Here is a 14,324-nt window from a genome sequence, read left to right on the forward strand (position 1 = left end):
TAGACTAATTTCTTTTTTCAGGTGTTTTAATCTACTTCTTAGTGTACTTTTAATTTCAGTCTCAGTTAGATCTGATGTCTCCTTAGGAAAGTAGTAGTATATTTACAGAAATTTTTCCTAACTCTGCTTTCCTTGGGCTTAGTCCAAATTTTTGGAGTTTTTCCAAGTACTAGTACCTATTAGTCTTCTTTTCCTTCTCTTTCATCTTAGTGAATGTATCAAATCCAGTTAATGTAATCACTGTTTAGTTGCTTAGCTGTCCTTGTTTCATGAACTAATATATATAAATTATTCAGGAGGTAGTGAGAGTTGGCCTGTTTTTTGTGTATTCTTAGAGTAAGCTCTTCCAAGAGGCTCTGCTACATTGTATGAAGAAAAGTATTTTCCTGAAAGTATTTTGTCATCTGACTAGTGTTTGTTTTCCAGTTAATTTTATCTGTTCATCTTCAGGTCTCTGTTCCTCCTGGAGCTTTGGATTGCTGGGTATTTTTGAGTTGTTTGGAAGTCTTACAAAGAATAGAAGGCTGCTGTGATAGGGCTCAAATAGATGCAAATGTTTCCCACACAGTTGGCTTATGGAGCTATGCCACTGAGAAGGTGAGCAAATGATGTGTTGCAGGTGTGGTATTACAATTTTGTTTCTGTGAAACAGATTTTGGACTTTGTTGTGGAATTTAATATGGGGTTTGGTATATTTTCTTGAGCCTAGTCTAGATGAGACATCCAGGTTTATATCCACTTTTCCCACTGTCAGATGAGACCTGGGAATAACTAGGGTGTGTTCACCTCTTTGTCCCCCCACTATCAAACTATCCACTAGTTTGATAATGACTGGCTAATTAAACTCCAGAAAGAACTCAGTCCATGTTGACTGAGAGAAGGAGCGTGAACTTCAGTTGTAGCAGGAGAAGCTGCCCAGATTTGGATGCATTTACCATTATAAATATAGATTACAGCAATCTGCTTACAGAGTTCATTATGTCTTCAGTATGTTAGTATGGTAGTAATAGATCCTAACTTCGCTGAAGGTGTTAACGTTTGGCGGCTTGTGAAAGAGGCAAATAAGTAATAATTTGCAATTTTTCAGTTACCACCCCTTACCATAAAGTAAAAGTTGTAAAGTGGCCTTTTCAGTTTGGTTAAGCCCCCTCCCTGATTACGTGAATACCTTTTCAAGTTCCACTTATTCTGTTTCTATGAAAGAGTTGGTGTCCAAGGTTGTTACTGCTTTCCACTGTTGAAAAACAGTTTAGAAAGATGACAAACTCCAGAAACTACTGAAATAGCATACTGTGATCTTCATGGATGTTTTTGAAGACTGGCATAAGCTCATCCTCTTGTTTGCATAGCCTGTAGATTTCTGTTTCTTTTAATCAGAGTTTGTTCATATTTCAGTAGACTTAGGAATCCTCTAGCTGACCCTAGAAGATCCTTGTCTTATTACAAAAGCAGAGAAAGACAATTTCACCGTGAAGAGTTACTGTTTAAAAAAAGGTGGGGGAGGGGGAGATCAGAATAAAGGAAACAAAGAATTGTTTAAAGTGGTGATGGGTGCATCAGATTCTTCCCATGCTCCTTACATGTTTCTGTGGAAGGCGTATACCTGAGTTGGAAATGTTCCTCCCAGTCATAGCTCTTCTAACATAAAGGGTAAAGGGAAAAATTGTAGGATAATGAGTAGCAGTAAGGTGGAAGAGACTGAATGAAAGAAATTTAGCAGCTAATCACAAAATTAAGTGGAATTAAAAAAAAAGTTAATGGTCATCTCCATTTTATATGGTGTAGAGTAATATGACAAGCTGAGACTCTTTTTCTTTTGTGGGCTTACCTTTGTAGTTGAGTTATTCTAAATGAATTAACCAAATGACCAACAGAACTGAACTTCTTTAACACAGTATCCTCTGCTGATTTCTGGGTATCAAGTGTACCAGCTGCTGTCTAGAAGGAATTCTATGGTAGTTGTGTGGCACTGTTTGAACACCATTAGCTATGCTAATTGTCTCTTTTGCAAGAAGGTTTTTACCTGAATACAATACTTTGGGTGAATTTGCAAGCTTGTCTAATCAGTGTACTGGAGACTGCCTGCATTTCTTGATTATATAGTTTTCAAAAATACAGACACAGTTATTAGAAATGATCTTTGGCGATTATTGCCAAACATCTCAAGCTTTGTCTATTTTTATATGGAAAAACAGAAGGATTTATTCTGGTTAGGTGTTATGCATGTAGGGATGTGTGTGTATATGCATGTGTTCCAGTGTTACTTGAGTCAGTAACTTGTATGCAATTTAATTCTTAATAAAATTAATTTCTACTGTGGGAATAACAGTTAACTTCTGAAAGGTTCTCTATTTCCTTCCCATGAAGCAACTGTAATACAGATCTTATAAGCAGTATAATATGACAGCAGTGGAATTGTATTGTAAGAATGATGTAATAGAATAAAAGGAGGTTTATATTGATTTTGTAGCCTACTGAAAAACATCTGGTTTCTCTTATAGTTAAAATCTCTGGGTTACCTGTGTGGACTTGTGTCAGAGAAGGGACCCAATTCAGAAGACCTTAACAGAACTGTCGATCTGTTAGCAGGGTTGGGAGCAGAACGCCCTGAAACAGGTATTACCGGGAATGTACGCATTCTTTCTAATAACTAACATTGTCTTAAATACACAGTATATAAATACATCAATCATAATAATTTCCAAGTATCCCTACATTACATATAAACATTGATAGAACTCTATTATCTCTTACAAATTCTTTTAATGTGTGTCTAGTACTTTAAATTATCAATGCACCTCCTTACTGTTGCAAGTAATAAGTTTTTCCATTAATGTTCCATTTATCAGCATTTAGGTAAATAGTCTTTGAACAGTACTGGTTTTGAATAAAGTTTTTAATAGTTTCAGACAAGTATTAAAAATAAAATTATTTGAAAAAGAAATGGAAAATCCTTGATCTGATGCAAATAGATAACCTGCAACTGGAGCTACAAGTGATATTACTTGAGAGGCTGAAGAATCAAATTTATTTACTCCATATGGATTTTATCACTCGCAAAGATATTTCTGAAGGGAAGAAGGTTTCAGATGTTAAATATGCTAGAACAATTAGTGTCTTTGATGCATTAGCTGACAGGCTGACGCTTCACTTGCTCTTGCAGGTATGATGATGTGTGATTCTTAATTCAGTCCTATGGTGCCTGTTGCATTTATTTAAAATGGGGGCGCTTTTCTTCTAGAAATATTGACACATATTTGGTCTGGCAAAGACTTTAACTGAGCAAGCTATTTCAGAAAAACACTTGGTCTTGCTAACCATTTTCTTTTGAAGTATGTTGTTTAAATTAGTAAAATGTCTTTAAATTACAGTATACTTTTGTCATGCTGATTTATAAATCCAGCAGTGGGGAGTTGTGAGAATATCTTGGTACAATATGGTATTTAAGTACAATTGTGTGTGTTTCCAGGTTGAATAAACCTTATGAAATATTGTGTGGAAAAGTTAGTACAGTTACTATATTGCTGCTTGCCTTTACCCTGCTACCCTGAACATCACTCACATGTGCATGCACACACAGAGTTGTGAAACAGCCTTTCTTGATCTTACTTTAGAGCTTGGGGAAGGAACTCATGATCTGTCTCAAAGTGTTGGTGATGTTTCCCACATAAAATTAGTTTTAAGTTTTCTCTCTACTTTCTACTGAAGGAAAAAGCTAGAGGGAGGGGCAGGGAAGTATGTTACTAAAATAGGAATGTATTTTTAAGTGACGCCTCTTGTTCTGCTTTTTTCTAAAGCCAATGCATCACAGAGCCCTTATAAGAAACTTAAAGAGGCCTTATCATCTGTAGAAGCTTTTGAAAAACACTACTTAGTAAGTATGAGTTTTGGTTATTTATATTAGTTTTGCATGTTTACGTTATAGATTGAATAGGGCTAAAATTTTCAAACATGAGAAGGTAACATTGAGAATGTAAATCTGTATTTCTGTATTTTGGTATCAAAGGTTGTTGCTTGCACACCGAATGCAACAAGGCTGATTTGTTTTACAGCTGGAACCCTGTATGGGCCCTGAGTTTCAAATATTTGGATTAACTTTAATATTTATAGTTATGAGTTGGAGGTTATTATCTGTAAGTACTTATTAAAAAAGCCAATGTCATGGCTGTCATATTCTGCTATCCCAAATTCAGAATTAATTGAATCTTCCCCAGGAGAATATTGATGTGTGAATTCAGCTTCCTTTTAAATGGTTTAGACTTGCATCTTGCAATGGGTGTTACATGTTTTAAGTTATACTGTTGAATTTTTTATATAAACTGTGGGACATCTGTGGATGATAGAGTTGGAGCTGGCACAGATTGAAACATTAGAATTCTCATTGTGCTTTAATACTAATTTTTATTTCCTGACAGCTCCCTTATTGAAGAGCCATTGTAATGATCTTCTGGTTTTTGGTTTTTTTTTTTTTAATAAAAGATTGTTAAATAAACCTCCCAAAACCTTGACTGTCACAAGAGTGTGTTTCAGTTTGGGGTGTTTGGTTTTTTCCTTAAATAATTTTCCTTGGAAATTTCTTATATTTCCAGTTCTGCTGTTAAAGTTTTCTGGAGAAATGTTGGAGTAAAACTGAGCAATTTTTTTTTCTTAATCTGAAAACTAGGTGGTACTTATTTTTACAAAGTTTTATTGAATGAATGAAAAAGTCTCAAAGGATTTTGTCTGAAGATACCAGGTTTCAATTTTATACTTCATTTCTTTATAAGACCAGTTGGATAGCTGGACCATAACTAAAATCTTCAGAATTGCTAGCTGCTCTTACATATTCAGTTCCAAGTTGCACCTGAAGATCTCTGCTAAATTCAGCAGTATCTTCCTAAATTTAAGAAACTAAGTGGGATCTGCAGAGTTTGCCAATGGAAAAATTGCCATTCCTGTTTGTATTTCTGACTGCACTTCTATGCAACAGAAATTCAGATATCAGATACACTATAAAAGATTGTTTTCTATGTAGTTGTCATATAAATATATACAATTTATGTCTACCCATATTTTATCCATGTATTCAGTGGAGAAGAACATAGAATTAGTTAAAATTTCTAGGTACAGCTAAGATAATTTATTTGAATTAAAAATTTTAATGAGTCTGTAAAATAAAATGCAGCTTTTCAGACATGTTGAAACCAAGAAGTGATGAGCTTTTATTACCAGAAAAGGCTTTGTTCTCATTCAGTGACTAGTCTAATGCCACAACTTCAGAATCTTTTGTAAGACTGTCAAATCTACACACATGTTGGTTTGTACCTTAATTTTGGGGGAATGTAGCTTTTCATTTGTATGTGTAGTTGGTGTCTAAGACCTCTCTGGTTATACTGATCTGTTAAGGAGCGATCACTTAGTTTATTGTAGGATATTGCTGTGAGTTCTTAAAGAAAGAAGTGGTTTTTCTAGGCTCTCCATAAGAAACATCAAAAATAGCCTAAAAAAAGGCTTTGGGAGCCCATTTTAGGTCATTTTCCTGCCCCATAGGAATAGATGCTTACTGACAGATACTATGCAAAATATTTAGGCAGTTGGAGGCTCTTAAGCAATTTGTTTTGAAGGATAGAGTAGTTCTTGATACACTAAGTGAAGGAGAATGAACTTCTGTGGAAGGTTGCTGACAGAAGAGGCTGCAGGTTTGTAAATACGATGTGAAATGTTTTTATGTATCAGGCCAGAGATTATTATATACTGAGAAAGAAGTTTGGTGGTGGTGTACAGTGTGTTGTAACTGCTAATTTTGTGGGAAAGATTTGTTGCTGTTACTACAAGCTTAGGGCAAGGTGAGGAAGGTGACATGTAGACAGTGTGGCTGTGTTGGAAATTTAAGCTTAAAGATGGCTGAGAAACTTCAATTTGGGATTGCATAGCTTCAGGCAAAATTCCTTTAAGGTACTCTTGTGAAAATACTTATTCTGATTGTAAGTTAGCATTTTGCGTTTAATTGTATGTTTGCATACTGCAAACTTTCATGTACTTAATGGTATTACGTGCAGCTTTAGTGAAAGTCATGTACCACGTTCTGTATGTAGTTGATTTGGTTTTGAGGTATTAGTCGTGAGTCTCTGGGGGAAGCTCTAATATTGTTCTAAATATGTTATGCTGTGGTGTATCCTGGAATGATGTACTACACAATCCTGCAATGATAATCTAATGGCATAGAGTCACTGAGAAACAGGTGCTTTCAAAAAAAAGACAGGAGGATTGGAGTGTAAAGAAGTGCTTGAAACTGTATCTTATCTATTACTTCGGTGGTTTTGAGTTGCCTTATCTAATTTTTAATAGGCTTTTTTTCTTCTGCTATTTATAACACGGATACAGGATAACGACCAACTGCAGAAAAGGTGACGATGACCTGTTACAAACTGTTCTATGTTATGTGCTGGGGGCAAGGGGAAATCTATAAAGTGATGCATTCTGGTTGTTTTGTTGTAGTAACATAGTTACTGGCTATGAGTTTGTGTGAAATACCATACAGCTACTAAAGATATATAAAGCTTATAATAGTTTCTTTTCTTTTGAACAGGATCTGTCCCATGCCACCATTGAAATGTACACAAATATCGGAAGAATTCGCTCAGCTAAGCTTGTGGGAAAGGACTTGGCAGAGTTTTATATGTAAATGAATGTTTAAAATGTTTTAAATGCATTAGCTTTGAAAAGTTTGAATATAATTCTTGAGGAAAATATGCTGTATTTAAAAAGGAATTTTAAAAAGTATTTTAAAAAATGTAAACATACCCTAAGTTTCAGACTGTATTTCAACAACAACAACAACAAAAAAAAACAAAAAAAAAAAAAAAAGAAAAGAAAAAAGAACACCGGCAATCTCTTTATATCAAACCCTAATTCTCACCTCATGATGTAGTACTCTTACCTTTAACTGTCCTATGTTCTTTAGCTTGATCCTTTCTTCTCCTAGGGAGGAAAGGGCAGCGGGGCGGGGGGAGGAAAGAACGAACTTTGCATTTACTATAGCCTGCTTTGTAATGTGGCTTCTGACTTGTTTCAAAGCTTATAGTTATCTTAACTACATATGTGTCTATACGTACCTAAGAAAAGCCAGAAAACACGTTCTTTGGAGAGTAATCAGTTTCATATTTGAGGTTATAATTGCAAAATGTTTGTTTCCCCCACTGTGAAACTTACAGTGATTTTATTCCTAATTTTGAAATATTTTGTGTTTATCCCTGCTATTAAATTCCACTAAAGGAACCTCCTGCACTGGTTTTCTGTTTCATTTTATTTTTCTTATTTAGAAGAATTTGGGAGTCTTCGGTGGTTTTTTGGGAAAACGTGTTTGGGCCTGCTTCTTACCTATGTTTACTAAAGCAATCTGATTTTCTAGCTGCAACAGATTCTCCTAAATTAACTTAAACTTTCACCTGAGGGAATAATGTTAGGTTTAAAGACTACCATGGAACTGCTGTGTAGTGATAAAATTATATTTTCATTGAAGCATTTTCCTGCTTTAAAATTGTTGAGTAAGCATGTTTTTAGTTAACTGTCAGAAGCTTAAGATGGCTTTTGTCGCATTTGTGGGAGGTAGCTTCACCTCACTTGCTCTGACTTGGGATAGATCTGTATATGAAGCCTTTCATTGACGTGGTATGTTTACACTAACTGCAGTTCTGCTTGCTTAAGTGAATCTTTTAAAGGTGGGCCAATATGTTGATCTGTTACCAGCAAAACAAAGAGCATAATGGTTCACTGCATCTTGTTCTGCATTCATATGCAATGTTCCTCTCCCATCACCACTTTTTTTAAAATGTGTAGAGAGCTTTCATGGCTGCAAAGGTTCTTATGTCACTCTGTACTCATTTCCTTATTTTTAAAGGAGGAAGAAAGGTCCACAGAAGGCAGAAATCTATCTTCAAGGAGCACTGAAAACTTACCTTGCGGAGGGCTGGGCATTGCTCGTCACACATACGAGAAAACAGTTAGCTGAATGTCAGAAACACCTTGGGCAAATAGAAAAGTATCCTCTAAAAGGCGGAGCCAGAAAAATCAAGACTGGAGAAAATGATACTTCTGATTATTTTTCTGATGTATCTCTAAAATTTATTTAACAGTAGAGACTGCCAAACATCAGACAGCTGAGTTATTTGTTTCCGTTGTTGCTGTTCATTTGGGGAGGGTTGAGTTATTTATTTTTTAATTTTTATTTTTTTAACATCTGGTTCACTTAAAACCTTTCGCATATGGTTGCTGCTCTCCATTTTAAATATGTCTAGGCTCTAGAGAGTGGTGCAACATGGGTAGTGTGAAGTTTGTCATTAGTTTAGCAGATACCATAGAGGTTTTTTATGATTCTGTTTGTACTTCGTTATGGAAGTTTTTTTATGTGATACTGTTTTTTCATTTGGTAAATATAGCATTATAGTGTCTTCCTATATTAACGAGCTTAATTTCTGGGCTTGCTTTCTATAACCACTACTACCTTTTTCCTGTATCTGCCCTGACAAGGACTCCTCTGGTATTTGTAATGGTGACTTTTTCTAAAAGTTAAAACAGAGGCTTGGAAGGTGAAAATCTTGTGGCTTTGGTGTGGTGTGTGGTGTTTTAGTATTTTTTGCTATTATTTATTTTTTATTTCTGGCTTTAATCTCTGCTTCAGAAGGGGAGTGGGAGTTGTTTGCTTTTAAGTTGTGTAAAAGCTCAGTCTTCAATGTGTGAATGAAATATTCTCTGTAAATGCCACTTAAATGCTAAGTTATACTTTGACAGAATGATTTGGCCCAATCCTATGTTTGACAGGCTTAAAATTCTTCATTTTGGTACTCTGCATTATTTTCACACACCAACTCTATCCGCCGCAACTGTATTTGTTTAAATATTAAATCTGTCTGTGTTGCTGTACTGTTTCTACTTTAAAGATGAGAGGGGTGTGTGTGGGGACTGGCCTTGGGTGTTTTGTTATATTCTTCTTGGCTTTAGAAACAGCACAATTTGAATTCTGCTTTTCATTTTAGCCCCACGTGTTGTTGCCTAGATTTGGTAGCTAAATTAAGTAACTTGGTTCTATCTGAACTGTTGTGCTGCACACAGGATATTATGTATTATAGCAAAATGGCAAATTTTCATTATTTTTTGGCATTTTGGGGGGAAGGGCACTGCTTTCAGTAGTGCCATAGTTATAAGTGGAATTCCTTGAGGTGTTCCAAACTGGGGTGGTCGGCTGAACAGAGTACTTCCTGTAGGACAGTTCCTGTGGAAATTGCAAGGAAAGACAGCTTTTTTTGAATGGTTCTTCTAGCTTTTAAAAAAATTGTTGGGTTTTTGTTTTGGTTTGGTTTGGTTTTTTTGCCTAAGAAGCTCATCTTTTAGTCTCTAAGTGACAGTACTAGGAATCTTAGTGTAGCTGAAAATCACTTGAGCTTTTGGTTTTGTTCTTTGGTTTTGGTTTGGCTTTTTTTTTGTTTGACTTTTTTTTTTTTTTTTTTTTTTTTTTTTAGAACTAGGCTTAGACATTGTAAATGTCTGCCTCCTTTGAAAATTCTTACATCACTTTCAAATACTCTTAAATTTTTCTGCTTCAGTGCAAATGCTCTTAAAGAATCTGAGCCAGTAATATCGCAGTCTTAGCTAAATACTTAAATGAGCATTTGTATCTCCAGCACTCAAAAGTATAAAGAATGTCTTATGACTTAGTTATGGTAGATGATGCTGTAACAGCTGGCAGATTCTCAGCCAAGTAAATTGGAATATAATCAAATAATTAAGTTAGTTCTAAATATTGGGCAGTGTAATGCAACACACTGGGTCTTTAACTTGCACGCTGCATTTATTGTCAAATAATGAATTTTCTATGCTCACTAATCTTTTTTATGGGAGAAGATTGCACAGGTTAATAATGGATCATATTTTAGTTGGTCTGCAAAAAGTAGAGATTCTGCAGTATTCTCGGATGATAGTAAATCTTCCATTGTTTCTTTTCTAATAGAAGAGTGTGGTGATGATAAAAGCAGGTCTTGTATTAAAAGATTAGAAAAGCAGTACTTGAACTGTCTCATTTTCAGTCAGATTTCTGAATGTTGTAGGTTTCTACCTCATGTTTCCTTAACTTTGTTAGTTATCTTCAAACAAGCAGCCTTTTAGCTGGTGATAATCACTTAACAGAAGATGAACGCAAAAGCTTTTGCCAAGAAATACTAGATTTTGCCAATCACCAAGCAGAGAACCAAGGTAAGTCTTAATACTGAAAAATACTTACTCAAAACTTAGGGTTTAATACTTAAGCTGCTCTAATCTGATCTTTCCCTAAAAGTAGATGGGAAGGCTTTTTCTGATTGTTTTCATTACCTTGTGTATAACTTCTGAACCAACATAGTTCTTCTCTTGTCATCTCCAGAACATTTATAAAACTTCTGTAATAATTAAGAATAGTCAAAGATGAAAGGGTAACTAACATTTTCATCCTGAGTACTGGAAAGTCTTTTTTTTTTTCCTTCACTTATCTGTTTCTCTGCTTTGACAGCTCATAATTTATCTTGTGTTGGGTTTTTTTCAGTTCCTAACTTATCTTTCTCTCTACATTGCTGGAGTGCAGATGGCAGCTCTGTGATGATACTACTTTGGTTTTGATGTTAGATCTGTACCCATCCACTTGCAGCTTATTATTTTGACCATTCCTCCTGTTCTCTTTATTCTTCCTGCTGCTTCAGTAATACCTTGTCCTCAGATATTAATCATAATTCAAATTCATACGGGATACTACCTGTAGATCTGAACACTGTTCATTTTTATGCAGAAGTTTTTCTTGATGAATGGATGTACCATAAGTAATATGTTATTTTAGACTTGCTTCTTAATTAAATTTTAGTACTGCCTCAGTGTTGGTTTTTGGAATCTAGAAAAAAAGAATGAAAAACCCTTGTATGGTAAAGCTGATGGCTCAAGGCACCAGTCCAATCATTAGTTTCTTAAACCTGTACTTGCTCTTGATTTATACACTCTGGGAAGTTTGTCACTTTATGCTACTGTGTTCGTCTAGAATACTTTATGTAGTAGTGAAATGCTAAACTTCTGTTTAGACACTATCTCTTAGTTTAGTTGTCCTTATAGCCTGAGTACTAAAATTGTAGTAGATCTAACTTTTAGAAAACAAGTAAGTCTCGTTTCTATGCAAGATAAAACTAAAATGTGGAAGTATTGATTTGTTGTGAAAGGATTCATTGTGAAAAGTTGTTGATCTGTTAAATTCTAGGAGTTAAGTTTTTAGGAGAAAAGATTTGCTGATCTCCACTAGTGCTGGAGAAGAATAAAATCCCTGTTTTTATCTTTCCAGGTCAAAAGGTCATATTGCCTATGCACTCCTTTGCGCAGTTGAAAACTCTCCATTTTGACCCTCCAAATGCTGTTGTCCATGTGGGTGGAAAGTTGTCTATTGAGTTGACTTTGCTGAGCCAAATGCCCATCCCCGTCCAAGTGGATCAGATTGCCATCCATGTTCACTTCAGCATTGAAAAAAATAGTTACAGAAAAACAGCTGAGTGGCTCACTAAGCACAAAACTTCCAATGGTGTTATCAGCTTTCCAAATGAAGTTGCAGGCTTTCCTTTCTCAAGAAACAACTTGCCGGCACTGGAGCTGTATGAAATGTATGAACGGAGTCCCTCAGATAACTCTTTGAACACAGCGGGAATTATATGCAAAAATGTGCACATGCTACTACGAAGGCAAGAGAGCAGCAGTTCGCTGGATCTGCCCTCAGGGGTGACTTTAGAAGATGGAGCTCATGTGTTGAAATGCAGCAACTTAATACTGGAACCAGGGGTCAATAAAATAACATTCAATACTCAGGTATGTTTTTATAGTTGAGTGAATGTAGCACTCATGAAAGAAGAACTAAAAAGCACTGGCTGGGGAAGAGCATAGTGCTGGCAAGTGGTGCCTGTATTGCTTCCTGTTACAGCTTGGGTGATGCCATTCCCCTTGTGGCTTGCTTTTTGTTGTTCTAGACCTTAATTGCCCTTGAAAGAAGGCTGTTGTGTTTGTGCCAAAATGTACAGGTGACTCTCATATTTGCAATCATTTGAGTCAGCCTTCCAAAACTTATTTTAAACATCTTGATTATTGCTGCCAAAAATTAAACTGATAAATTCATATACAAGGTGATGTACTGTTCATGAAGTCTGCCTTCGCTGTTGAGCTTATTGAGAATAAAGTTTAAAAATTTTGATGGGAATGCATTTTCTAGCCCTTAGTAAGTGACTGTGTGGTTAAATTTGCTTGATAACCTGTTCTTCACTGTGGAGGGTGGTAGAATATTTTTTCACTTGGTGGATGTAGTAAACCTACTGCAAGAAGCATGACAAAGTTAAGCTGAGCTTCAAATATTTTAATTTAGAAGATGTCTGAATTAAAATTGCACCCATTATGCATCCTAATCACATAAGGAATGAGAAGACAGGAACATAAGGATTCTCTGCTACAGGAAGCCTAAATCTGCATGAGCAAACAGCTGTGAAAATAGGGTGTCACCATCTAAATGCCACCCTCAGAAAATGTATTACAGTCCTGCATCTGCCATATAGTGTTGTATATGTAACTCCTTCAATTCCCAACTTATACATGCACTCTAAGTCAGCTTAATACTTGGAGTAATCCTTTTTATCTTCCCATTCCTCGCCCGGCAAGCTAAGTACTCCCAGTAATTGCTAAAATATTTACGGACAGTAGTGCTTATTGCTTCTGTTCACAATGCATTGCTACTAGATGCATAGTACCTGGAAATCAGCAGGCCTTGAGTACCAAGCCTATTGGTTGGTTGTGGTGCTGGGTTTTGGTTTTTGTTTGTTCAGGGTTTGTTTTGGGGTTTTTTTGTTTGTTTGTTTGTTTTAAACTGCCATTCATTCTGTGGCCTTGTACTTTGCTGATCTGTGGTTTGTTTGCTTGTTTTAATGAAATGGGGAAAGGCATTTACCTGCCGACTTAGTCCTAGGAAGTGAAATGCCAAACATTTTCAAAAGTGAGACTTTACTGTGTGTTTGGCATTCTGGGAACAGGAGCTTCTGGCCTCAATTATCATGTTGTTCTGTTCTTTGGGTTTCTTTAAATACCTTCTATCTCCCTCCCCACCTCTGTAACCCTTCATAGGGAAGTATTTAGTAGAGTTCAATGCTACAGTAAGAAACATCAGAGTAGGGAAAATTTGAGTGAAGATGCTGAGAAATTCAGTGCAGCATCTGAATGATTAACAAAAGATGGGGCAGCCCAATGAGGAATGCAACAGGTGTTTCAGAGCTGCTTCATTTTCTGAGCATTATCCAGCCTGTATATTGGAAAGGGTATGGATACTATGAAGAGAGAAAGCATTTTGGCAGTCACATATGGTATATATGCCTGCTAGCTTTGCCATTTTCTAATTGGTTTAAATTAGCTTTGGTCCCTTTTTAAAACTGTTTTTGAAATAAGAATCTACCTATCAGGTTTTGAAGACTAAAAATTGATAGCTAGACAGAGCTGACCAGGAGGTTTCTTTAGCATTCTTAGCATATTTTAGGTGCTCCACACCTGAGACTAACTTTCTCCTTTCTTTTTTTTCTTATTTTTAATTTCTGTCTTGTTGTAGAGCTTTGTTTAGAATGAAGCTTTCTATAGGCTTACATACTCTGCTTTTTCCATTCTTCCAGTGCTGGGGCAGAAAGCGCTAGAGAGATGTGCTTGGTATGTGTGCACACACACATTGTGGAACCTGTGTGGATAGCAGGTATCTCAAGATGGAAGTTGAGTTCAAGTCCCTGATGATACAATGCGAAAAGGCAATAATGTCATCTGAACTCCCTACTGACCTAATTTTTTAGGTTTCTCAATCTTTCAAACGATTGGGACAAGTTAATAGGATTTGGAGATGTCAGAGGTCTTGGTGGCTGCAAATGTAGTTTTCTGTAAAATAAATTAACATGTATGTAGAACTGGATTTCAGGTGAAGGAGCCTTACTAGAAGAAAGCTGTTAGAGACTGTTCTGAGCAGGGATTTTGGCTTAGTGGGACCAGGAAGCAGTCTGAAACCATGGAAGAAGAGATATGGATGAAAAGCTAGATACAGCTCTGCTTTAAATTTGCCTTGTTCTGCATGCTTCTGGTGGCTATTGGAGGATGGACAGCCTTATGCTTATAACTCTTCTATTTTCTCAACCTTTCTTTCTTGAAAGAACTTTGCATGGGAAGACTGCTCAGTGTGAATCCTACTTATCTTTATACAGTTGTCAAAGCATGACTTATCTGTCCTTAAAGGGAAAATCTGAATATGTTACAATCTTGACAGTGTATTACTAGAT

At 36.0% G+C, this 14,324-nt stretch overlaps 1 protein-coding gene across 2 annotated transcripts in view; it reads left to right on the forward strand.

The window, feature by feature from the left end:
• The window catches only part of TRAPPC10 (trafficking protein particle complex subunit 10), a 43,333-nt gene that overhangs the window by 17,128 nt on the left and 11,881 nt on the right, over positions 1 to 14,324 (forward strand). For both annotated transcript variants that reach the window (XR_005932809.1, XM_030019935.1), the window contains exons 8-14: positions 451 to 597; positions 2,502 to 2,616; positions 3,798 to 3,874; positions 6,569 to 6,660; positions 7,880 to 8,020; positions 10,115 to 10,227; positions 11,330 to 11,844. Coding sequence is in view for 1 of the 2 variants with exons in the window: in XM_030019935.1 (XP_029875795.1) it covers positions 451 to 597; positions 2,502 to 2,616; positions 3,798 to 3,874; positions 6,569 to 6,660; positions 7,880 to 8,020; positions 10,115 to 10,227; positions 11,330 to 11,844 (1,200 nt within the window). In the remaining variant the exon portion in view is untranslated. The remainder of the gene's footprint in view (positions 1 to 450; positions 598 to 2,501; positions 2,617 to 3,797; positions 3,875 to 6,568; positions 6,661 to 7,879; positions 8,021 to 10,114; positions 10,228 to 11,329; positions 11,845 to 14,324) is intronic.

Source organism: Aquila chrysaetos, chromosome 7 (genome assembly GCF_900496995.4).
Source record: "Aquila chrysaetos chrysaetos chromosome 7, bAquChr1.4, whole genome shotgun sequence".
Lineage (NCBI taxonomy): Eukaryota > Metazoa > Chordata > Aves > Accipitriformes > Accipitridae > Aquila > Aquila chrysaetos.